This window comes from Mobula birostris, chromosome 3, assembly GCF_030028105.1.
Source record: "Mobula birostris isolate sMobBir1 chromosome 3, sMobBir1.hap1, whole genome shotgun sequence".
Lineage (NCBI taxonomy): Eukaryota > Metazoa > Chordata > Chondrichthyes > Myliobatiformes > Myliobatidae > Mobula > Mobula birostris.
The window spans coordinates 88,933,273-88,958,767 of record NC_092372.1 but is presented as its reverse complement, the minus strand read 5'-3'; the positions used below and the strand labels follow the sequence as shown (position 1 = coordinate 88,958,767).

The following is a 25,495-nucleotide window of genomic DNA, read 5'->3' as shown; positions in this document are numbered from 1 at the left end:
CGAAAATAACACTAACATATTGTGAAAGCAGGAATGATATGATAAATACACAGCCTATATAAAGTAGAAATAATGTATGTACAGTATAGTCGGGAAGATGAAGGCAAAACCGATGTTTTGGAAAAAAGTCGGCATGTGCCCACGCAAGGCTTCATGGTCATGGTAGTCTTTCCTGGGGTGAAGTATCCCGGGATTTGACTGCTACTTTTGTCCCATATTTGGGAGTGAGACAGTTGGCAACCCTAGTTGGTCCGCAGTGCAAAAAAGGTTGGGGACCCCTGCTTTAAGCTATGAAGCTGCCAAATTATACCAAATAATGCATAAAAATACACAGCCTATATAAAGTAGAAATAATGTATGTACAGTGTAGTATCACTTATGGGAATCTGGAAGACAATGCGGAGCACACTGATGATGGTGTGTTAGGCTGAGTCGTCGGAAGCTGGGGTGGTGCAGTGGTCCCCACCCTCCAGGCAGCGAACCGATACGCAATGGGCAATTAGCCTGTGATCTGGACTGACATTTACATGCCGGGCGGCACCTAATTAATTAGCTTGTTTATTTCGGCTTTTTTCTTAAAGGTGTGCTGGGTGCATCCGGGCTACCGCTGCATTCTCCACGGCAATGTATCTGTCCGCGGCCCAAGGGTTAAGGTGGTGGGACACTGGGGTGTCATCTCATTGTCGTCTGTTTCCATCAGGGCAGGCAGGTCATCTTCTATGCCTGTCTGCCTTGATGTCGAAGGTGGAGGTTCGTCGTCTGCTGTGGCTGATGTGGAAGGCTTGAAAAATGGCAGTATGCTTGTCTGCTAGCCTCGCGCATTTTTCTGTCATCTCATGCAGTTGCTTCACGTTCAGTTCCTGGACAGCTTCACTTTCGGTCCGTTCGCTACTGCATTCGGTTCAATTGTTATCCTTTCCTGTTCCAATTGCATCAGCTCTTCATTTATCAGTTCTTGGTCATGGGATGCCAAAACCTCTTCAACATCATCTTCGTCAACTTCCACAAGCCAGACTCACTTTGTCCTTACTTCGCTCACCACGATCAAAACGCCTCATTATGTCTAGTTTTACGCTAAGTGTAACACCCTTACGAGCTCTTTTAGGCTTTTCCGATACCTTAGAACTCACCTTGCTAACGGCTGCTCACAGGCATATGTTTAGGCAATGCGGGCTAGAATGCAGTTCCGGGGGAGGAGCTTGGCTGCTCGGGGGCGCGCACTGCTTTTTTCGCGCGTTGTCTTTTTTTCGTAACAGTGAAAACACCTGTTAGCGAAAGGAGGTAACTAATGTAGGTCTTTCGTAACAGCGAGGTTTCGTAAAGCGAACGTTCGAAAAGCGGGGGACACCTGTAAAAGGCTGTACATTATTCACAGCACCTTATTTCTCTTTTAATCAGTGACATTGAAATAAACACTTTGCATATGTACTAGACATTTGAAAGACTAACTGGAAAATATGAGTTCCAACACATCAAGCAATCCCTGGATTTCCTGTTGGAGAATAACAACTTTGGTTTTAAAAAAAAGGTTAATCAGAATTATATTTGGATCCTTTTTAATTTTTGTTAAACTACAGATGGAAACTGTACAGAATATAACTCATTTTATGCATTTATTCTGAATCAGATTTATTATTACTGACATGTCATGAAATTTGTTTTGCACCAGTAGTGCAGTACAATACATAAAATATATTATTAATTGCAATAAGAAATATGTCTGTACATATCATAAGCGGTTCAACAATAGTGAGGTAGTGTTCATGGACCGTTCAGAAATTTAATGGTGCAGGGGAAGAAGCAACTGGTAAAACATTGAGACACTGCACAGGATCGAAAAAAACTGCAGAGGATTGTAAACTCAGGTTCCAACATTACTTCCCTGATGGTAGTAATGAGAAGACGGTATGTCCTGGGTGCTGGGGTCCTTAATGATCGATGGTGCCTTTTTTGAGGCATCAGCTTTTGAAGATGTCTTTGATGGTGGGGAGGCTTGTGTCTGTGATGGAGTTGCCTGTGTTTACAACCCTCAGCAGCTATTTTTGATCTTCTGCAGTGGCCCTTCCACAGCAGTTTGTGATGCAACCCGTTGTAATGCTTTTCATAGTACAGCTGTGGAAATTTGTGAGTCTTTGACGTACCCAAGCTCTTCACACTCCAAGGGAAATATAGCTTTATAATTGAATGAATGTGCTGGGCCCAAGATAGATCTTCAGAGATGTTGACATCCATGAAGTTGAAGATGCTCACCCTATCCACTGCTGACCCTTTGTGTTCCCTTGACTTCTCCTTCCTGAAGTCCACAATCAATTTCTTGATCTTACTGGTGTTGAGTGGAAGGCTGTTGTTGCAACACTATTCAACCGACTGATCTAGCTCACTTCTATATATCTCCTCATCACCATCTGAGATTCTGTGTCATTGGCGAATTTATACAGTTGAAGTCAGAAGTTTACATACACCTTAGCCAAATATATTTAAACTCAGTTTTTCACAATTCCTGACATTTAATCCTAGAAAACATTCCCTGTCTTACGTCAGCTAGGAGCACTATTTTAAGAACATGAAATGTCAGAATAATAGTGGAGGGAATGATTTATTTCAGCTTTTATTTCTTTCATCACTTTCCCAGTGGGTCAGAAGTTCACATACACTTTGTTAGTGTTTCGCAACATTGCCTTTAAATTGTTTAACTTGGTCAAACGTTTTGGTAGTCTTCCACAAGCTTCTCACAGTAAGTTGCTGGAATTTTGCTCCATTCATCCAAACAGAACTGGTGTAACTGAGTCAGGTTTGTAGGCCTCCTTGCTTGCACATGCTTTTTCAGTTTTGCCCACAAATTTCCTATCGGTTTGAGGTCAAGGCATTGTGATGGCCACTCCAATACCTTGACTTTGTTGCCCTTAAGCAATTTTGCCACAACTTTGGAGGTATGCTTGGGGTCATTGTCCATTTGGAAGACCCATTTGCGACCGAGCTTTAATTTCCTGGCTGATGTCTTGAGATGTTGCTTCAATATATCCACATAATTTTCCTTCCTCATGATGCCATCTATTTTGTGAAGTGCACCAGTCCCTCCTGCAGCAAAGCACCCCCACAACATGATGCTGCCACCCCCATGCTTCACGGTTGGGATGGTGTTCTTCGGCTTGCAAGCCTCATCCTTTTTCTTCCAAACATTATGGCCAAACAGTTCAATTTTTGTTTCATGAGACCAGAGAACATTTCACCAAAAAGTAAGATCTTTGTCACCATATGCACTTGCAAACTGTAGTCTGGCTTTTTAAAATGGCGGTTTTGGAGCAGTGGCTTCTTCCTTGCTGAGCAGCCTTTCAGGTTATGTCGATATAGAACTCGTTTTACTGTGGATATAGATACTTGTCTACCTGTTTCCTCCAGCATCTTCACAAGGTCCTTTGCTGTTGTTCTGGGATTGATTTGCATTTTTCGTGCCGAAGTACGTTCATCTCTAGGAGACAGAATGTGTCTCCTTCCTGAGCGGTATGACGGCTGTGTGGTCCCATGGTGTTTATACTTGCGTACTGTTGTTTGTACAGATGAACGTGGTACCTTCAGGTGTTTGGAAATTGCTCCCAAGGATGAACCAGACTTGACATCATTTTCTGACCTCAATCCGATAGAAAATTTGTGGGCAGAACTGAAAAACCGTGTGCGAGCAAGGAAGCCTACAAACCTGACTCAGTTCTGTCTGGAGGAATGGAACAAAATTCCAGCAACTTACTGTGAGAAGCTTGTGGAAGACTACCAAAACGTTTGACCCAAGTTAAACAATTTAAAGGCAATACTACCAAATACTAAGTGTATGTAAACTTCTGACGTACTGGGAAAGTGATGAAAGAAATAAAAGCTGAAATAAATCATTCTCTCTACTATTATTCTGACATTTCACATTCTTAAAATAAAGTAGTGATCCTAACTGACCTAAGACAGGGAATGTTTTCTAGGATTAAATGTCAAGAATTGTGAAAAACTGAGTTTAAATGTATTTGGCTAAGATGTGTGTAAACTTCTGACTTCAACTGTAGATGCCTTTTGCTCTGTGCCTGCCACACAGTCCTGGGTGTAGAGTGAGTAGAGCAGCAAGCATCCTTGAGATGCGCCGGTGTTGTTTGTCAGAAAGGGGGAGATATTATTTCCAATTTGCACTGACTGTGAGGAAGTCAAGTGTTCTGATGTGCAGTATTAGGATTGAGATTTAATTTTGGCACATATAGTGCTCTGATTTCAATTTTGTTGTCTAAACTTTAAACAATTTTCATTTAAAAGTTAGTATATCAACTGGGCAACTCATTATTAAATTTATTTGTATTCATTAGTTGTGAAGGTCTATCTTTTTTGTGAATAGTGACAGGAGAATAGATACTATCTGGATGTTAGGTACAAATAAATGCAAAGATTCGTGGTGCCAGGACTCCACTGTCTATTAACGATAGAGCATAAAATAGTACTGCATAGGAACAGGCCCTTTGACCTGTCATATCTGAGCTGACCATGATACCAATTTAAACTATTCCCATCTGTCTCTTGGTAATCCAGGCAATGTTCTGGTGAACAACTTCTACGTCTTCTCCAAAGCTTCCACATTGTAACCAGAATTGCACATACAATAATTCAGATATGACCTCAAAGTTTTATACAACTGCAACAAGACTTCCTGACTTGTATACTCATCACATTGGCTGATGAAGGCAAGTATGCCATACAGCTTTCACCCTGTCGTCTTGTGTTGCAACTTTCAGTAACTTGTACCCTTGCTCTCCAAGATCCTTCTGTACATCGTTGCTCCCAAGGATCCTGGCATTTACTAATTTCCTCTTTTCATTGACTTCCCCAAAATGCTATTGCTCGGGCTTTGCTCAAAGTCTGTAGGCTTGTGAGCCTGTTGTGAGATAGTCCAGGGCAGATTGCCTAAATGAATTTGAAGGACGCATTCCATGCCTTTAGCTTGTTGGTTATTTGAACACTGCCCAATGAAATAAGCTTTTGGGCTTTGAATGTGTCCCTGGTCAGTGCAATGAAGCAGAAACCCTTCACTTTCTGGAGATTTAAGGTCTGCTAGCTTCTGTTTTCTGACGTTTGAAACAAACTATAGCAGCGATAAATCTGTCAGAGCTGCTACTTCTCCATTTCCAGGCTTCAAGATTTGCTGGGAATTGTTGGTACATAAATACAATTAAGCCATTCAAATTTGTTCAAACTGGCCTGAGTAGTGTTTTGTTGCAACTGTTCTTGTATTTCATTAGTTGTAAAATGCTCAGTATTTGTTGCAAAGATTTAGAAAGTTATCAAGTATTATAAGCCTGAAATAAATAAGTATAGATCAGTATAAGCCTGAAATAAATAAGTTTATAACCATGTACATAAGGTGAAGGACACGCAATATAGACTAAAATAAATCAGTAACTCAGAATTTGAGAAAACCACAACAAATGTGCCATATACGAGTTTCAATCTGTCCCTTTTTGTTATCTTGCCTAGAATTATGACAAGCAATGCAAGGATTACCATATAGTCTGAATGTATTTTTCTCTTTACAGGATCGCACTCGTCTGCATGATTCCCTCAATATGATTTCACTTGAAAACTCTCTCATTGATATAATGAGAGCTGAACAAGATCCCCTGAAAGGTTAGTGTTATTGTACAGGTATTAAAGTAGATGTGACTTAAGAAGTGATTATTCAGTCTAATAGCAAAAGGTGGAACACCTGTGTAAGCAATATATAAATATTTTAGACCTAAAATAAGAAAGAATTAAACATAAAATTGATGCAAGTCTACAAAGCTGTAAAAGAGTAATCTTGTGCAGTTGAATATATGCCAGGAGGATTTAGTAACTGCAAGATTTTTTTTTAAAAAAGCAAATAAATGGTCTGAAATAAAAGCAGTATGTTGGAAATGCTCAGCAGTTCAAGCCGTGTCTGTGGAGATGTACGCAAGCAATTTCGAAAGAGTAACTTACTTTCTCCATAAATATTACACAACCTGAGTATTTCCAGTGTTATATTTAATAAAAAGTATGCTTTATTGCATGCAGAAAATATTTTCATTTTTCAGGTTGAGGAAAATCCAAACATTGACCTAGTTGAAATCAGTGGATAACTAAAGCTGTAGAAGAATAACCTAATGATTGTAATTAGTATTGTATAGAATTTTGTGGTGCAGAAAGAGAACTTTCAACTCCAAAGTTTGTTGCTGATTAACTCATTCCCCTTTAAATTGACCCACTCAACAAATCCTTGTATTCTTTGCATCTTTCTGTACTTAACTAGCTTCTGCCATATACAACTCCATGGACTTCAGCTATTCCATATGGTACTGAAGATTGGTAATAACACAAAATTCAAGATACTGCTTCCTGATAGTGATTTCATTTTCACTGTTGTTAATGTAAATTTTATATGCTATAGGTCAACTTGTGCATTTTGTGCAACTTTTTTATTTAAAAGTTCCATTAGTGAATGGCATTTTTGAATATATGGTGACACAGTGGAGTAACTGTTATTGTTGGTACCTCACCCTTCTAAGAGCCTAACTTCAATGTTGACTTGTGGAGCTTGCACATTCTCCTACGATTTCCTGGAGTTCCACCAAGAAATGCTGCTGGTTCCCTCAAACATCCCAAAGGTTAATTACTTAAAGTTACCCCTTAGTTTAGATAACTGGCAATATAATCGAGTGAGTTGATGGACGTGAGAGAATGGGTGCAACTGTATAGGTAAATAAGGAGAGAGGAATAGAAATAATGGGATTATTCTGCTGGGAGTCAGCAATGAGCTGAATGGACTTTTATAGCATGTGTGAAAGATTCAACAAGAGAAGCAAATATACTCTCTGTTTTATATATGATTAATAAATTCAGATTTATTTATCAAATGTACATTGAAACATACAATGAAGTGCATCATTTGCATTAATAAGCAAAACACCCCAGGACATGCTGGAGACGACCTGCAAATGTTGTCACACATTCTGGCACCAACGTTCCATGCCCACAATGTTCATCAGAATGATACAAACAGCAACAATAACAGAACAAAACAAGACAGCAGCAAAACAAGCCCCTTTCCCACCTTCCCCCTCAGACACAGAAAGACTGCCTCTAGTCATTTGCATCGGACTGTCAGACTCACCAACTTTAATCTTCAATCTTCGGGTTTTCTACCTCTGGACTTTGACTTTCAGCTTTGCTCTCTGGGCTTCGCTGACCTTTGGATATTAAACCCCAGTGTTTGCTGATCATGAGCTTGACCTTCAGGCATCAACTTCTGGACTTGGCACAGCTCTCCAACCCTCTGATGACCTGGGGCTCACCGGCCTGCGTGACTCCCACCCATACAGACCCCTGACCCTGGACTGGATGACTTTAGGGTAGGTCACTTCCTCAGTGCCAACCGACCCAATCTCCAGGATCACTGACTTTTGAATATTGGTCTGCAAGGAGCACTCTAACTCAGACATTGAACACTGGCTCTGCCCCTGACTCCTCCTTTTCGTTTTCATTTATTCTTGTCGCTAAATGTTAACCTGGCCCATAACTCCTTGCATAGTCCTCAAAACCATCCTACGAATCTAAAACAAAATCGAAACTCTGACATCAATGGACATCGCAGCTCAGCACCATCTTGACACAAACGCTGACTCTTGCCCCTCACCTCTAAGTCTCCCTCATCCCAGTCCCTGAACCCTAACCTGACTGCTAATTTCCCAAGCTGCCTCAAAAACCATCTCTACAAAAAAATGCTATTAGTGATATTAATTATTAAAAAATATTGAAACACAAAGTATGCCTGTTTAACTATTATTATAGGTAGGAGTGCTTAGTTGGAATCTGGATATTTCTGACAAAATATTTTGTTTTTCTTTGTAATGAATTTAAATACATTTGTAGTCTTGACCGACAGAGGCATAAAATAGGCCAGAATATTTATAAATTGTGCAGTGAAAACAATTTTTAATTTGTTCATCTACGGTCAATTTTAAACTTCCTCTGATTTAATTGGAGACAAAGAAATAAGCAGTGAAGATGTAATATCCATTCTGGAACTGCTGCAAAAGCAGTATGTGGTTTCTTCTCTCACGGACAATGGAAATCAAATCACTATACATAACCGTAGAAGGTGAGGTGTCTATAGCTTCCTTGGCCAGAGTTTGTGTTTTAAAGAACTTCACATCTCTTTGTTATGTTACCTAAATATTGTGTGCAGGTAGGCCCTTGCCTTGTGAGAATTTGTTAAACCTTATTAGAACCTGTTGAAATGACAATATTGAATATCATTTTCATCAGTTAACATTGTTTCTTCAAATAATGTAAATATTTCAGTGACTAGTGGGGTACCGCAAGGCTCAGTGCTGGGACCCCAGTTATTTACAATATATATTAATGACGTAGATGAAGGAATTAAATGCAGCATCTCCAAGTTTGCGGATGACACGAAGCTGGGCGGCAGTGTTAGCTGTGAGGAGGATGCTAAGAGGATGCAGGGTGACTTGGATAGGTTGGGTGAGTGGGCAAATTCATGGCAGATGCAACTTAATGGGGATAAATGTGAGGTAATCCACTTTGGTGGCAAAAACAGGAAAACAGATTATTATCTGGATGGTGGCTGATTAGGAAAAGGGGAGGTGCAACGAGATCTGGGTGTCATTATACACCAGTCATTGAAAGTGGGCATGCAGGTACGCAGGTGGTGAAAAAGGCGAATAGTATACTGGCACTCATAGCAAGAGGATTCGAGTACAGGAGCAGGAAGGTACTACTGCAGTTGTACAAGGCCTTGGTGAGACCACACCTGGAGTATTGTGTGCAGTTTTAGTCCCCTAATCTGAGGAAAGACATCCTTGCCATACAGGGAGTACAAAGAAGGTTCACCAGATTGATTCCTGGGATGGCAGGACTTTCATATGATGAAAGACTGGATCGACTAGGCTTACACTCGTTGGAATTTAGAAGATTGAGGGGGGATCTTATTGAAACATATAAAATCCTAAAAGGATTGGACAGGCTAGATGCAGGAAGATAGTTCCCGATGTTGGGGAAGTCCAGAACGAGGGGTCACAGTTTGAGGATAAAGAGGAAGCCTTTTAGGACCGAGATTAGGAAAAACTTCTTCACACAGAGAGTGGTGAATCTGGAATTCTCTGCCACAGGAAACAGTTGAGGCCAATTCATTGGCTATATTTAAGAGGGAGTTAGATATGGCCCTTGTGGCTACGGGGGTCAGGGGGTATGGGGGGAAGGCTGGTACAGGGTTCTGAGTTGGATGATCAGCCATGATCATACTGAATGGCGGTGCAGGCTCGAAGGGTCGAATGGCCTACTCCTGCACCTATTTTCTCTGTTTCATTGGTTGTGATTATTTTTCTGTGTAGAACTCTTTTTTTAGCTGTAACAAGGCAGACATTGTTCTTATTAACTTACTTAGCATTTGTCTTAAGTGTAAGATTGTGTGTGGAGAAAAGGAATCCATGAAATTTGCAACTTTTGAAGGGATGACCAAAACTGTAGTCAAACAAAATACATACTTCTTTGAAGGACGATGTTAAGAGCACAGTATCGAGGATATAGTAATAGATTCAGTATTCCTTCAAGTGGTGCAGACAATTTTTATTCCTTTAAGTTCAGCTCTATTTTTGGCTCTCTATATAGTGGACTCTGGGTGTTTGGGCATTTTGGAAGACTAAGCCTGCGCTGTTACTATTGATGGTAAAGATGTGGATGCAGTGAGGACCTACAAGTACCTGGGGGTGCAGTTGGATGAGTGACTTGAATGGAGCATCAAAAAGGCTATGTACAAGAAGAGCCAGAGTTGCCTCTACTTCCTGAGGAGACTGAGGTTCTTAGGAGTAGGCAATCCCCTCCTTCACATGTTCTACCAGTCTGTTGTCACCAGTACAGTCTTCTAGGTGGTGGTGTGCTGAGGCAATGACATCAACGCAGGTGATGGCAACAGGCTCAATAACTGATTAGAAAGGCTGGGTGTGTTATAGGAGTCAAACTGGACACACTGGAGGCTGTGGTGGAACAAAGGGCCCTACAGAAAACCCTGACAATTCTGGACAATTGTTTCTCGCCCTCTGGTGCCACTTTGGCTAAACAGAGGAGCACTTTTAGTAACAGACTAAGACAACTGTGCTGCTCCAAAGAACGCTATATGAAGTCATTCTTACCCTTGGCCATTAGCTCTATAATAAGTCAACCTATAGCCGGGGAAGTGATGACCCCCTCCTTTTAGACTATTTGAGGTAACTTACTTTTTATTCTTTCTTACTTCTCTTAATATTTGTATATCTGTGCACTTATAATACTGCTGTGACACTATTGATGTCAAAGCAAATTACAAAGTACCTATCTATTTGTTAATAATTTGGCAGTCAGCTAGTTGCTAGATTTTCCTGTGCATCATCTTTAATTTGGATCATAATAGTTTTCTATTGAACTTTGACATTCAAGTGCCAGTGGAGTTGTTTCTTTTGAGTGTGATTTGCTAGGCATACTTTAAATTGTGGCTATTTGGATACTGGATCTCCCATTCAGTCTCACTAAATCAGGTACTTTTTGGGCAGATGGCAAGAATTTTTTTCACAGGTTAATTTTAGGACACTCCAGACAGAGTAGACACCTGTTGGTTGTGAGATATTGGGTCATCTTTGAGCCATTTTCTGGGAAGAGCTATCCCATGCTGGTTTTCTGCTAACATGCCTGTTCTTATGAATTGCTTTTCCATCTCATTCTTTATTAAAGAATTATGAGTTAAATACTTTAATAAAATGAGCTCTGAAGCTTCTATGATTCAAGAAGAAGGGTTTAATTTAGTTCAGATATTCTAATAACAGCAGAATAAGGTTTTAGACTTGTAAAAGATATACAGAATATTAGGACAATGTCCAAAGACTTATGAACAAAATGATGAAAGCAGCAAATGTGTGCTAAAGGTTAACTTTTGAATACTGAAAGGACTAGGTACTAATGTGTTTCTGTCAGTGTCTGTCCTGAGCTTGAAGTGTTAAATAGTCTGTGTATTGGTTTTATTATTCTATGTGGATAATAATCTGCTTTTTTTGGCTGTTCTCTCTGGTGTGTTAACCTACTTAAACTAACAAAGAGGTTCTTGTCACAACACCAGCAGTGATTCAAGAAGCCTGATTTGGTTGAATGGCAACATCAAGTGTAAGGTTATAGCATATAATATGGTGGTGCAAGGGTGTAATCCAATTCACATGCAAAAGAGTGTGCAATGGTACAAAATAAAGAGAATGAAAAATGAGCATAGTGTGAGTTAATATACCTGGTAGACTTCATAGGATCAGATTTCACTAAGTATATGTTGTTTCAGCATGTTTCCAACTTTAGTTTCCTATTTTTATTTACAGTTGCATTCCTGTTTTGAACATTTCCTTACACTTTCTTTAGTAATTGCAGTTTTTAAAGAAATATTTATGAATTGATGTTTGTCATATTCATTTCACACTTGCTTTGCTCCTGCACTGCAAATGTGGCAATACTCAAACTTTATTGGCTGTGAATCACTTTTGTATTGTCCTCAGAGATGTTATATAGATTAATAAGCATAAAATGTTACTTTTTGCTGGTTTCTTATGGCCTTGCATGCTTAATTCTTTTTGACCAATTCTGTCACTCTCTACAGATGTTAGTTGAAGAGCAAGTAGGAGAAGAAAATAATACCTGCAAAATAGCCACTTTTTAAAAGGCGTTAATAACATTTTGAAAAATATCTTGATTGCAGTCTGTGATCCGCATGTTAGAAAACTTGTATATCTTTTTGGTGGTTGATGAAAGAATAGCATACTTTTGGGTAATGATCTTCATAATGGCATGTTCCTGGTCCAAACAAATTAATAATTTTTGCTGAAAGTTGCAGGGGTTGCAGCTATTGAGTCATGAAGATTTCAGTTTGGAATTTGATTTTCTCTGTTCAAAGGTATAATTAAAGTCAAATCTGACTTAATTTAGCTGTACATTTCAAGATTTGTTTCGGCAAAGAGAACTATGTAAAACTGAATAATTATCCACTTTTGGGGAAAAAATTGTTTTTTCAAAGCACTGATAAGACTTGAAGTAGGTCTTGTGAAGGTTGCTTTGTTTTAACTTGGTGAAAGTCACGAACAAAACACAAAGATCTTATTCTCAGACTTAGAATTTGTTTACAACCTAATCTTCAAGTAGAAAGTTGAAACAAACTGAAACAGTACATCTTTTATGTTGTATAGTTGTGGTTGAGAATGAAAGCCAATGGAATGTTGAGCCTGTGTCTTAAGTTTAGGTTACTAAGCAATGTGGACTCAATACCCCGATTACATGCTGGGTATGACCAAACAAAACATTTATTTGCAATGCAATTCATATGAAAATAGCTACAAAAATATTTGCAAAAAGGACAAGGGTTAAGTATCTGCTTAAGTGTAGCCAGTTGTCATTATTCTTTGTATCATTTGGGCACCTTCCATATAACAAGCATGCATGATATTAATAACATAGTGCAGATTTCTAGGAGTGACCAGTGGCAGTGATATGTTGGGTGTGAACTCAGCAGCAAATGCTTATGGAACATGAAATTAGGTAGGATACCTATTGTTATCGGTAAGGACAGCTTTTTTTTTTGTGGATTCCTAATTACTCATGAACAGGTGGTGATGAGCTGCTTCTTGGACCTTTGCACTCTGTGTAGTGATGGTATCTCCACTGATGATAGATCGGGTACCCAGCATTTTAACTGTGACTATAAGGAATGATCACGTATTTACAAGACATACAAGGTATGATACATGAAAGGGAATTTGGAGATAATTACAAGTACTCAACACCGCTTACCACTTGAAAGATCAAGGTTAGCGAGTTTGTGAAGTTTTGAGTTGCGTACAGTACCCAAAATGAAGTGGTGGTGGTAGAGGAAGAAACTGTTGCAAATGGAGGAAAGAATACCAACTGAACTTTGGCTTCATGAAGGGGTGGGGGGGCAGAAAATATGATTCTGTTTGCATCAAGGTTGCTGAGGGCAAGAGGATTAAAAATTTCAAGTTCCTTAGAGTCCTTAGAGTCAACATCACCAGTGGCCTGTCCTGGTCCAATTATGTAGTTGCCATACACAAGAATGCTCACCAGTGCCTCAGCATCCTCAGGAGTCTAAAGAAATTTGGTATGTCCTCTTTGACCCTCATCAGTTTTTACTGATGCATCAAAGAAATCTTACCCAGATGCATTATGCTTACTGCTTGGCCTGTGACTGCAAGAAACTGCAGAGTGCTGTGGACACAGCTCAGTACATTATGGAAATCAGCTGCCCCTCCGTGGACTCTGTCTGTACTGCTCCCTGCCTCTGTAAAGCAGCAAAAAGTAATAAAATGACCTCTCACTCTGGTCATTCCCTCATCTGCTCTCTTCCATTGAGTAGAATGGACTCTTGACCTTGTTATGGCCTTGTGCACTTTCTCGCTAACTGTAGCACTTTATTCTGCATTCTCTTATCATTTTACCTTGTACTTCCTGAATGCAATTTTCTAATTAAATGGATGATAAGCAAAATATAGCTTTCATTGTACCTCAGTGGCCACTTTATTAGGTACAGGAGGTCCTAATAAAGTAGATACCAAGTGTATGTCCATGGTCGTCTTCTGTAGCTCATCCACTTTAAGGTTTGATGTGTTGGGCATTCAGAGATGCTCTTCTACACACCATTGTTGTGATGAGTGGTTATATCAGTTACTGTCACCTTTCTGTTAGCTTCGACAAGTCTGGCCATTCTCTGACTTCTCTTACTAACAAGTTGTTTTTGCTCACAGAATTGTTGCTCACTGGATTTTCTTTGTTTTTCGTACCATTCTCTGCAAACTCTAGAGATTGAGTGTGAAAATCCCAGGAGATCAGTTTCTAAGATACTCAAATCACCCCATCTGGTACCAATATTTAAATCACATTTCTTCCCAGTTCTGATGTTTGGTCTGAACAACGACTGAACCTGTGCACCATGGCTGCATGCTTTTATGTATTGAGTTGCTGCCACGTGATTAGCTGATTAGATATTTTCATTAATGAGCAGGTGTACAGGTGTACCTAGTAAAGTGGCCACTGAGTGAATGTGACAATAAATGAATTTATTCTCTGGTACCAATTTTGGAGCCTATGCAACTGCAACCTCAACTTATTCACTGGCAGTCCTTGTCCGTATGGATTGGCAACATCTCCTCCACATTCACCATTAGTGCAGGTGCACCACAAGGCTGTATGCTTAGCTACTGCCCACTACTCTATACCTATGATTATGTGACTAAGTACAACTGCTATGCCATATTTAAGTTTTTTGGCCACACCACTTGGTCGAATCAAAAGTGGTGATGGATCAGCATATAGGAGGGAGATTGAAAATCTGGTGGAGTTGTGCCACAGTAACATGTCAGCAAAACCAAAGATCTGATCATTGACTGCAGGAGGGAGAAACCAGAGATCCTCAATAGGGAATCAGTGGTGAAGAGATTTGGTACTTCTAAATTGCTTGGCATTATCATATCAGAGCAGATCAGCACATAGGTATCATGGCACAGAAGGCACAACAATGCCTCTACTCTCTTAGAAGTTTGCATAGGTTCAGCATGTCACCAAAAACTAACTGGATGCATCACTGCTTGATATGGAAACATCAATACTCAGGAATGAAAAATACCACAAGAGAGTGGTGAATACATCCCAGTCCTTTGCAATCAAAGCTTTCCACACCATTGAACATGTTTATATGGAGCGATACCAGAAGAAAATAGCATCCATCATCAAAGATCCCCACCGCCCAGGTCATGCTCTATTCTTACTACTACGATCGAGTAGGAGTTACAGGAGCTGTAGTTCCCACACCACCAGATTTAGGAACAGTAATAACCCTACAATCATCATATTGCTGAACCAGCATGAATAACTTCACACCACAACTCTGAACTGATAAAACAGGCTACAGACTCACTTTCAATTACTCTTTAAAACTCACTGTTCTGGTATTACTATTCATTTGCACAGTTTATCATCTTCTGCACATTGATTATTTGTTGGTCTTTGCTTATGTATAGTTTTTTCATAAATGTTATTGCATTTCTTTATTTGCCTGTAAATGCCTGCAAAAAACTAACTTCCAGTTAGTATATGCTAACATTTATGTACTCAGATGAAAGCAAACTGCAGGCCAGTTAGTCTAACCTCAGTGGGTGAGAAGATGTTGGAGTCAATTATGTAGCATGAGGTCTCGGGATACAGGTTTCCCCCACCATCCGAAGGTAGAGCGTTCCTATGAAACAGTTCGTAAGCGGAAATGTCGTAAAGTGAAGAAGCAATTACCATTTATATGGGAAAATTTTGTGAGCATTCGCAGACCCAAAAATAACCTACCAACTCATGCCAAATAACACATAAAACCTAAAATAACAGTAACATATAGTAAAAGCAGGAATAATATAAATACACAACCTATATAAAGTAGAAATACTTCTCTACAACGATTGCCTGCACAGATCTCCATAGCGAAAATCTCATGCAAGCGCTGTTGGCACAAACGCACTCTCCAGTAACCTTTAAACCATAAAGCTGCCAAATCTCCCAAATAACATGTAAAAATACACAGCCTATATGAAGTAGAAATAATGTATGTACAGTGCAGTATCACTTACCGGAATTGGGAAAACAGCGCCGAGCACACCGATGATGGTGTGTTAGACTGAGTCATCGCAGGCTGGGTGGTGCAGTGGCCCCCACCCCCCAGGCCGCCGACCCGATACATTTCCGTGAAGAACGCAGCAGTAGCCGGGAGTTACACAGCACATCGTTAAGAAAAAAGCTGAAATAAACATGCTAATTAATTAGGTGCTGCCCAGCACGTAAATGCCAGTGCAGATCAGAGGCGATTGCTGATTGCATCGCCTCTAATCTGGGCCGACAATTACGTGCTAGCCGGCACCTAATTAATTAACGTTTATTTCGGCTGTTTTCTTAAAGATGTGCTGTGTGCCTCCCGGCTACCGCTGCATTCTTCGCGAATCGGTACAGTATCTGTCCGGGGCCCGGGTGGTGGGACACGGGGGTGTCATCTCATCGTTGATCAGGACAGGCAGCTCATCTTCTCCTATGACTGCCCGCCTCGATGTCGAAGGTCGAGGTTCGTCATCTGGTGTGGCTGATGTGGAAGGCTTGCTTGACTGCTGAGCCTCGCGCATTTTTCTATCATACAGTTGTTAGCACTCAAACCATCCTGCAAATATCCCCTAAACCTACATACCCTTTCAAAATTAAAGTCGTAGTTTATCATTGCAGCGAAAATCTCACGCAGTTGCTTCACTTCCTGCATTCCGTTTCGATTGTTATCCTTTCCTCCTACAATTGTATCAGCTCTTCATCTATCAGTTCTTGGTCATGGGATGCCAAAACCTCTTCAACATCATCATCTTCAACTTCCACAAGCCAAACTCACTTTGTCCTTGCTCTGTTCACCACGATGGAAATGCTTAATTATGTCTAGTTTTACGCTAAGTGTAACACCCTTACTCTTTCAGGCTTTTCCGACACCTTACAACTCATCTCGCTAACAGCTGCTCAATGCAACGTGTTTAAGCAATGCCGTTCCGAATCCGGGGCAGAGTGGCAGCTCGGGGCGTGCGCTGCCTTTCTTCGTAACAGTGAAAATACCTGAAAGCGAAAACAGGGTACTAATGTAGGTCTTTCGTAACAGTGAGGTTTCGTAAAGCGAACGTTCGAAAAGCGGGGGACACCTGTACTTGGAGGCACATGATAAAATAAGCCATAGTCAGCATGGTTTCCAAAAGGGAAAATCTTGCCTGGCAAATCAGCTGGAATTCTTTAAAGGAATAAGAAGCAGGATAGACAAAGGAGAATCAGTTGATGTTGTGTACTTGGACTTTCAGAAGGCCTTTGACAAGGTGCCACACATGAGGCTGCTTAACAGTCTACGAGCCCTAGGTATTACAGGGAAGATTTTAGCGTGGTTAAAGCAATGGCTGATTAACGGGAGGCAAAGAGTTGGGAGTAAAAGGCTCCTTTTCCAGCTAGCTGCCAGTGACAAGTGGTGTTCCACGGGGACAGATTCTTTTTATGTTGTATATCAATTATTTTGCTGATGAAATTGATGGCTTTGTTGCAAAGTTTGTAGAAAAATTGGAAGATGGGTGGAGGGACGGATAGCTTTGAGGAAGTAGAGAGGCTACAGAATACCTTCAACAGATTAGAAGAATGGGCAAAGAAATGGTAGATGGAATATAGTCTCAGGAAGTGTATGGTCATACACTTTGATAGAAAAAAACAAAAGGGTTAACTATTTTCTAAATGGAAAGCAAATACAAAAAAACTGATGTGCACAGGACTTGGGAGTCATTTTGCAGGAACCCCTAACAGTTAATTTGCAGGTTGAGTCTGTGGTGAGGAAGGTAAATGCAATGTTAGCATTAATCTCTAGAAGACCAGAATATAAAGGAAGAATACAATGTTGAAACTTTATAAAGCACTAGTGAGGCCTCACTTGTAATATAGGTAGCAGTTTTGGGACCTTAATCATAGAGAGGATATGCTGAACTGGAGAAGGTTCAAAGGAGGTTCATGAAAATGATTTCATAATTGAGTACCTTGTCATATGAATAGTGTTTGATGGCTCTGGGCCTCTATTCACTAGAACTTAGAAGAATGAGGGGTGACCTAATTGAAACCTATCGAATGACCAAAGGCCTTGATAGAGTGGACATGGAGAGCAGGTTTCCTATGGTGGGAGAGTCTATGACCAGAGGACACAACCTCAGAAAGGAGGGACATTCTTTTAGAACGGAGGTGAGGATGAATTTCTTTAGCCACAGAATGGTGAGTGGTGCTGTGGAGGCAGTCTTTGTGTATATTTAAGGCAGAGGTTGATAGATTTTTAATTGGTCAAGGTATGAAGGGATACGCGGAGAAGGCAGGAGATCAATTTTGAGAAGAATATTGGATCAGCCATGATAAACTGGCAGAGCAGATTCGATGGGTCAAATGACCAAATTCTACTCCAGTATTTTATGATCTTATGGTCTTGGATAATAAATTTTACTTTCAACTTTTATGTGGCTAGAGCTGGACTCATTAAGGTAATTTTGTAATATTTCATGCCTTCCTGACTTGTATATTGTAAATCATAAGAAATAGGAGCAGGAGTTGGCCATCTGGCAAAAATCTATCCAACCTTGTCTTAAGTATATTTACTGAGGTAGCCTTCACTGCTTCATTGTGCAGAGAATTCCACAGATTCATCAGTCTCTGGGAAAAACAGTTCCTCTTCATCTCCGTCTTAAATTTGCTCCTCTGAATTTTGAGGGTATGTCCTCTATCTCTAGTTCAAATCATGGAAATGCTTTGCTGCAGTATGCATAGTCTTTTACATAGTTTTGTTTCCATGTACATCGTTCTGTACAGTTTTTAGCCACTGCTGAACCCCACCCCCATCTTAGCCATGCATTGATATTTTGGTAGTGATTCAACTATATTAATACTATTGTAAATGCCTGCAAAAAATTAACTTCAAGTTAGTATATGGTAACATGTATGTACTCAGATGAAAGGAAACTATCGGCCAGTTGGTCTGACCTCAGTGTTTAGGAAGAAGTTTCTTTTGGAGATGTTCAATCTCCTTGCATAGCACAAATTTAATTTGCAGCCCATGATTGAAATTTATGCTGGTACATTGCATATAACTGTTACCTGGTTTGTTTAAAGAAGTTGTGAATAGAGTTGCAAGCTGTCAACATCAAGGACATCTATATATGGTCAAAAATGAGGAAGGAAGGTCACTGATAAAACAGCTGAAGATGGTCAGATACATTTTACCTCTGATGACAACAATCCTCTTCCTTTGTTTTGGCATGAATCCAAACAGTGGAGTGGTATTCTGCCTAATTGTTGACTTCAATTTTTCTGGGACTGTTTAATGTAACATTGTATTCATCTCAAGGATAGTTGTTATCATCCCACCATTGGAATTCAAATGTTTTTACATTTAAAGCAATACTGTAATGACGTCTGCAAATAGGTTCTGGTAGAGCCCAGACTTGACCATCAACTGAAACATAAAAAGAATATGTGCTTTGCTTGCTTGTAAATGGTTTGAAGGTATTTTAAAAATGAACGAGATAAATCTTCATTTTGATTTTGAGCATGTTTCAGATTTTTTTCATATATGTACAAGCTAATTTTGCTGTCAAATTGATAGCTTTGCAGTACTCAATAAAAGGAATCCATTGTCTCCTTTTGACTGCTCTTTTATTGTTGTATTTTCTTTATTCATTTTTGGGATCAGGCTAGACTAGTATTTTCTTACTATTCCAGAATTGCACTTGAAGGAGGTGCACTGAGAGCTTGTTCTTGATTTTCTTCAGTGAAGGTACTCCTCCCAGTTCTGTGGTGTAGGAAATTGCAGTACTTGACTGTGATATGAGGGTGTTTACAATTTGGAGAGGAATGCAGAGGTGTTCCCATGCACCTGCTGACCTTTTCCTCAATGGTTCAACCATGTGGTTATTGAAGGTGTTATCAAGACTAGCCCAGGCAAGTAATAGTTTAGTTTGCAGATGGTACACAATGTAGCCATCCTCTAACAGTGGTAGAGGGAGCTAATGTTTATGGTACGGGTACGGTACCATTGAAAATGGCTCCTTTGCTCTGAATGGTGTCATGGATCAAGTGTCATTGGAGCTGAGCCCATCCAAAAAAGTTGAGTGTATGGCTTTACATATGTGACTGGTACCTTGTGGATGATTGACAGGCTTTAGAGTAACTTGATCCTCATGGCAGTGTACTTACCTCCTGACCTGCTTATGCTTTTGGGATTAGTGTAGTTGAGTTTCTTGTAGATGATCTCTGACACGTTGATATTGTGGGCTTCTAAATCCACTCAATGTCTAAGATAGGTGATCAAACTATTGATTTGGTGATGATTATTACGTGGTATTTCTGTGGTAAAAATGTTACTTGCCACTTATCAGCCCATGCCCGAATGTTCTTTAGGTCTTGCAGTATGGACTAATTCATTTGTTGAGTTGAGTGGAATTAGTAGTCAAATGTTAGTGCAGGACCTCACTGGAATTATAATTGAAGCAGTTGAAGATGGTACAGTCTCCTCCAGAAATGTACCAGGGCAGAGATGCTAATGTTTGCCAAGCAAATCTATTTTCCTTTGTGCAAAGTATGACTCCCACCATTGTAGTGTTTCACTTTTGCTGCCCATTGACTTTTGCTTGATTGCAAAATCTGTCAGATGCAATGCACCCTTAATGCTAAGTGCAGTCATATTCACCTCATTTGGAATTCTACACTTGGTTTGTGTTTCAAAAATAAGGTAGGCATAAATGAATAGGTTATTGCCACTTGAGGACACCACCACTCGTCACTTTGAGAGTAGACTGGTTGGATGGTAATAAACCATATTAGATTTATCCTTTTCATGAATATTCCCAGCTTCTAATTAACTATAAATGAAGTAATTTATAGTTAATTAGAAACTGATTTGATTTTCCTTTAAGTTATTTGAAAATTACATTAATTTGAAATCTACACCCTATCCTCATTATATGCGGGGGATACCTTCCTCGAAGTCGACGCATAATGTGAATAATTATTTAAATGGAGAAAATAGGGACGCATTCTTGAGGGCTTCCTAAATATGTTTTATCTGTAATTTATTCACATTTTCATACCAATATGACACAAAAGCAGTACCACAAGGTAACATTCATATTATATTTCATCAATTTAAGGTAATATTCAATGTAATAAATCACAGAAAGTTAACATACTAGGGTGTACAGTACTCACCAACAGTGGCAGGTGTGTTAGCTGCGGGAGATGAGTGGTTGTTGTGGTGTTGGGCAGCTTTACATGGATGAGGTGGATGGTTGTCTGTCGTCAGCATCATCAAGGACAGCAAGAGGTGAAGGAAGACTCTCAAAACTCTCAGTACTGCCGGCAGCAGGAGATGACACCAGTTTGAAGAAAGTGGTGAGGATTGTTTGCTTGGCAGCATTTTGTTTTTCAGCCTAAATTTGCTTGTAGGGAAGAAGGCTTGACCACAGGGAATGACTGAAATGCTGACTCCGATCTAAACTTGAGTCGATGTCCATCGGCATTTGTGTCAAGTGTTCCGCAGCCTTAAAAAATTCTGTCGGTTGCTTCAGAGTGGAAAACCTGACCTCTTTACAGGATTCATCAACGTTGTTGATGGCATGTCTGATGTTGAAGGACTTCCACCATTCCCTCACCATTGGTAAACTCCTGGGATTTTCAAAATCTTCTGTTGCTTGCAGCATCTGAGAGACAGTTCACCGCAAAAAGAAATACGCCTTGAATGTGGATATCACACCTTGGCCGAGTGGTTGAATCAGCGATGTTGTGTTCAGTGGCAGGAAACGCACTGTTATGTTAGGATGAATGCTGTCCAAATGTTTAGGATGGGCTGGCACATTGTCAAGCAACAAAAGAACTCTAAAGGCAAGATTCTGTTCCCGGCAGTAGCGTTCAACCTCAACAGCAAAATGATTAGCAAACCGATCTTCATTGATTTGACCAGTGACCCATGCTTTCTTGTTAGCTGCCCAGTGGACAGGAAGCATATTCTGACTCAAACCCTCAAGAGCATGGGGGTTTAGTGAATGTTTAACTAAGAGGGGCTTCACCTTACAGTCTCCTTCGGCATTGGAACACATAAGCAAAGTCAATCTATCCTTTGCTGCCTTGAAACCTGACACAGTTTCTTCAGCCTTACTTATGTAAGTGTGTTTCGGCATACTCTTCCAAAAAAGCCCGGTCTCATCTGCATTAAGCATCTGCTTTGGTGTGATGCCTAACTCAGCTGTCATAGCCCGCCACTGCACAGGGTAAAGACCCAGAACTGTGTTACCTTCACCTGATGCCGGCCGCCCCGTTTATAATTTCCAACTTTTTTTCCAAGTGGTTCTGTGCTGCTTGGCTGATGGCCCAGGACTTGACATCGGACACTTAGGAGGCATAGTTAAATATTTCAAGCACAAAATCACTGCACCGTAGGTAAAAACACAAAAGTTTAAGAGCGCAAGATCGCACATCCATGCGTTGCCAAAATCAATGCAAAACTAGCGGGAGTGAGACTGTAAGGCATGCGCACGTGACTTGTATTGGCGGGAAAGCAGTGCTCCTCGCATAACTATGAGTTTTGAACGCATATAACGAGAAGTTGATAGAAATAGGTTCCTCGCGTAACTGTGAATCCGCATTGTCTGAGACGCATATAATGAGGATAGGGTGTATTTCTAAATGAGGTTGGGATTGTTTTTAGTGTATATTTTTTAAAAAAGCAAGTAGGGACATTTTGTGCTTGTTGATCTAGAAATGTATTAAGCATGAATTATTATCACTGATAAAAGAGGAAGGGAATGTGGAGAAGTGTAACAAAAAGGCTTTATTCTATTGTATCAGGTTTCAAGAGCTTTGCATAACAAATTGTGATGAAGGAATTAAGATTAAGCTGATCTGTGTTCCTTTATACTTGGGTCAAGGGCATGGCATTCATGATTGTTGGCTAGTATTTTAATGAGTTCTCAAATTAATTTTAGCACTGCATTTCCCGAATGTTTTATCTTTTGAGAGATGTTAATTAATTTCTAAGTGATTATAGACTTACAGTTTAACTTGATTTTGATCATCAGTTGAGATATTTACAAGCTACATTCCCCTTTGTTCACTTGGCTTGTAAGCTTAGTTTAATTTGAATATTTATTGGACTTTATATTGTGGATGGGTTACACTGACTGAAATGGATGTTGTTGATACCGCATGGTATGTAAATATGGGTCAGTGTCACGTGATCGGCAACAATGAATTATCAATTGAGGCAGGTTTCATAAAAACAAACAAAACATTCATTAAACTCTGCTCAACAATAGTGAGAAGTATTCAAACGACTACTTAATCGGAAGTTAACTGCTATACGGCCACTCTGGAACAGTTCTTAAAGGGTAAATGTGAAAACAGTTCTTAAAGTGGTAAATTCGAACCCTGTCTTAAAATGGTAAATTCGAAACTCCAAGTGATTTACACAGTCAATAAGGAGAGACTTCTCTGGAAACGGATTTCTTCAAAGACATGACGTTACTGCTGATTCTCCAAAGGATTCAGGACGAAGGAAATAAAACAGCTTAAAGGAACTGACCTTTTCCTGGCAAGTGAACACTGCACAAACTTCTCTGCTCTTGCAGAAGTTATCTCAGATATAGGTCACTTTTCTGAACAAAGACTTAATAAGGTTGATCCTTCATTAAACCACAGAAATGACTCCAACTTTATTGGATCTCTCAGGTTCCCGTCCTTTAGTAAGGTCTTCACTCTCCAATACTACTGTAAAGGTAAATCAAAAATACACCAACAAAGCTGGCAGCGATTGGTGAAACTGCCGGCACAACTATTTTACCTTACAGTAGAAAGTAGAACTCTTTAAAACGAAACTGTGTCATGAGACAAATACACAGCACAACAGAGTAACTAACGAAGCAAAGAACAACTCAACTGAAACACTAACTGCGTTACACCAGGGGTCTCCTTTATACCTGTTGAGAATAGGTCATTGTGTGACCTCACTGGTGGAAAGATTACATCATGTGACCTCCACAAGACCATTACATCATGCTCATAAGACAGTCACAAGATACCCACGGTGTATGTAACTGTCAGGTTGCCCTAACCTTGCTGTCTACTTGCACTCCCATTTTCCAGAGGGCTGTACCCAATAAGCATCTGGTGGGTGTACTCTGAGCATCAAGTAGACCTCAGGTAGCATTACCCAAGATCTTGGCCCCTACTGTCAGCATATTCCTTGTCAACTGATTGGCTATCAAATATCTTTATTGTTTGTAATAGAGATATTTATGGAAGGTATGTTAATATGTAAAACATTGAACTGCATTTACTATTTCTACAGAATCAATTAAGTGAGTACCATTGATATTCATTGGCCAGCCATCCTCTATCCTAAAATGGAGACACGGATTTAAGTGCATCCATAGTGTCTCCTCTTTGATTCAGTATTGCAGTGGAGCATACAGAGCAATTGTAATATGTCCCAGACCCTTGTCTTTTGCTGCACACTTATATGAGCTAGCAGTACCCAAGGAATTTGGAACTCTATATCAGTACAATTTGGCCATTTTTGCAGATGTAAATGTTTTAATGAACAATTGCCTTTACTCTTCAGAAGTTTGAAATGAGAAAGTTTGAATGGAAAATTGTCCTGCAGAAAGAGAAAATAACATGCCAGTTGCTCTGGCATTATCTCCTGAATCGTATCCATCATCCTAATTTCAATGAAGTCATTTATAATTAATTACAAACTGATTTAATTTTCTTTTTAAATTATTTTAAAATTTTATTTAAATTAATTTGAAATCTATTTGTAAATGAGGTTGGGTTTTTTTTAAAAAAACAAGGAGAGACATTTTCTACTGTTGATCTGCAAATGTATTTAGCATGGATTACTATTAATGACTGAATAAAAGAGTATTGATGGTACAGCATTGTATTCTGCTTGATATGTAACTATAGGCCAGGTCATCCTAATTTTGCTCAAAATGCTGGAGGAACTCAGCAGGCCAGGCAGCATCTATGGAAAAAAAAGTACAGTCGACGTTTTGGGCCAAAACCCTTCCGCAGAACTGGAGAAGAATTGCTGATGAGTAGATTTAAAAAGGTGGGGAGGGGGAGAGAGAAATATCAGGTGATAGGTGAAAGCTGAGGGGGGGAGGGATGAAGTAAAGAGCTGAGGTTGATTGGTGAAAGAGACAGAAGGCCATGTATGAAAGAAAAAGGAGGGAAGAGCACCAGAGGAAGGCGATGTGGGGAACACATTTTTCAGAAACACTTAAAGGGATTACTAGTGGTATGGTTGGCACTTGGTGCAGTGTCTGAAATGAGCCTCAATGTATTCCGATGCAGTAAGCAGAAGGCCTGGCGAGCTCAGACTTACAATGATAAAGCTTTATGGTTGCAGCTCCTTTTTGAGTTTCTCAAGGGGCTGCTGCTGAGGTTCTGGCTGCACTTTAGTCCTGCGCCCCTCATATACGGGCACCCAGTTCGGAAGGGGGTGGGGCGTGAGGAGGATCTCGTGGTGGGTTTGGTCCTGGGTCTGCCAAGATGGCCATTCACAGGTCTAAGTGGTGGAAGTGGAGGGCACTGCCCGCGCTGACTGCCTCCTCTTTTCCAAGGATATGTTCGTGCCGTATTTTAATTTGAGCATACTTGTAAATATTGACTGTACCTTGTGTATATGTGAAGTAATTAAATGTTTATAGTTTTGTTTAAAAAAAGAGGGAGACAATGGTCAGGCAAGGAGATAAGGTAAAAGAGGGAAAAGGGGATGGGTCAGGGCCCTAAAAAGTCCTTCCAGGTGAGATGACACTTCACCTGTGAGTCTGTTGGGGTCATTTATTAC

General features: G+C 40.0%; 1 protein-coding gene across 2 annotated transcripts in view; it reads left to right on the top strand.

Annotated features, from left to right (window-relative positions):
- The window catches only part of LOC140195151 (cytoplasmic polyadenylation element-binding protein 2-like), a 120,437-nt gene that overhangs the window by 36,979 nt on the left and 57,963 nt on the right, over positions 1–25,495 (top strand). For both annotated transcript variants that reach the window (XM_072253011.1, XM_072253010.1), the window contains exon 3: positions 5,559–5,649. In XM_072253011.1, the coding sequence (XP_072109112.1) occupies positions 5,559–5,649 (91 nt within the window). The remainder of the gene's footprint in view (positions 1–5,558; positions 5,650–25,495) is intronic.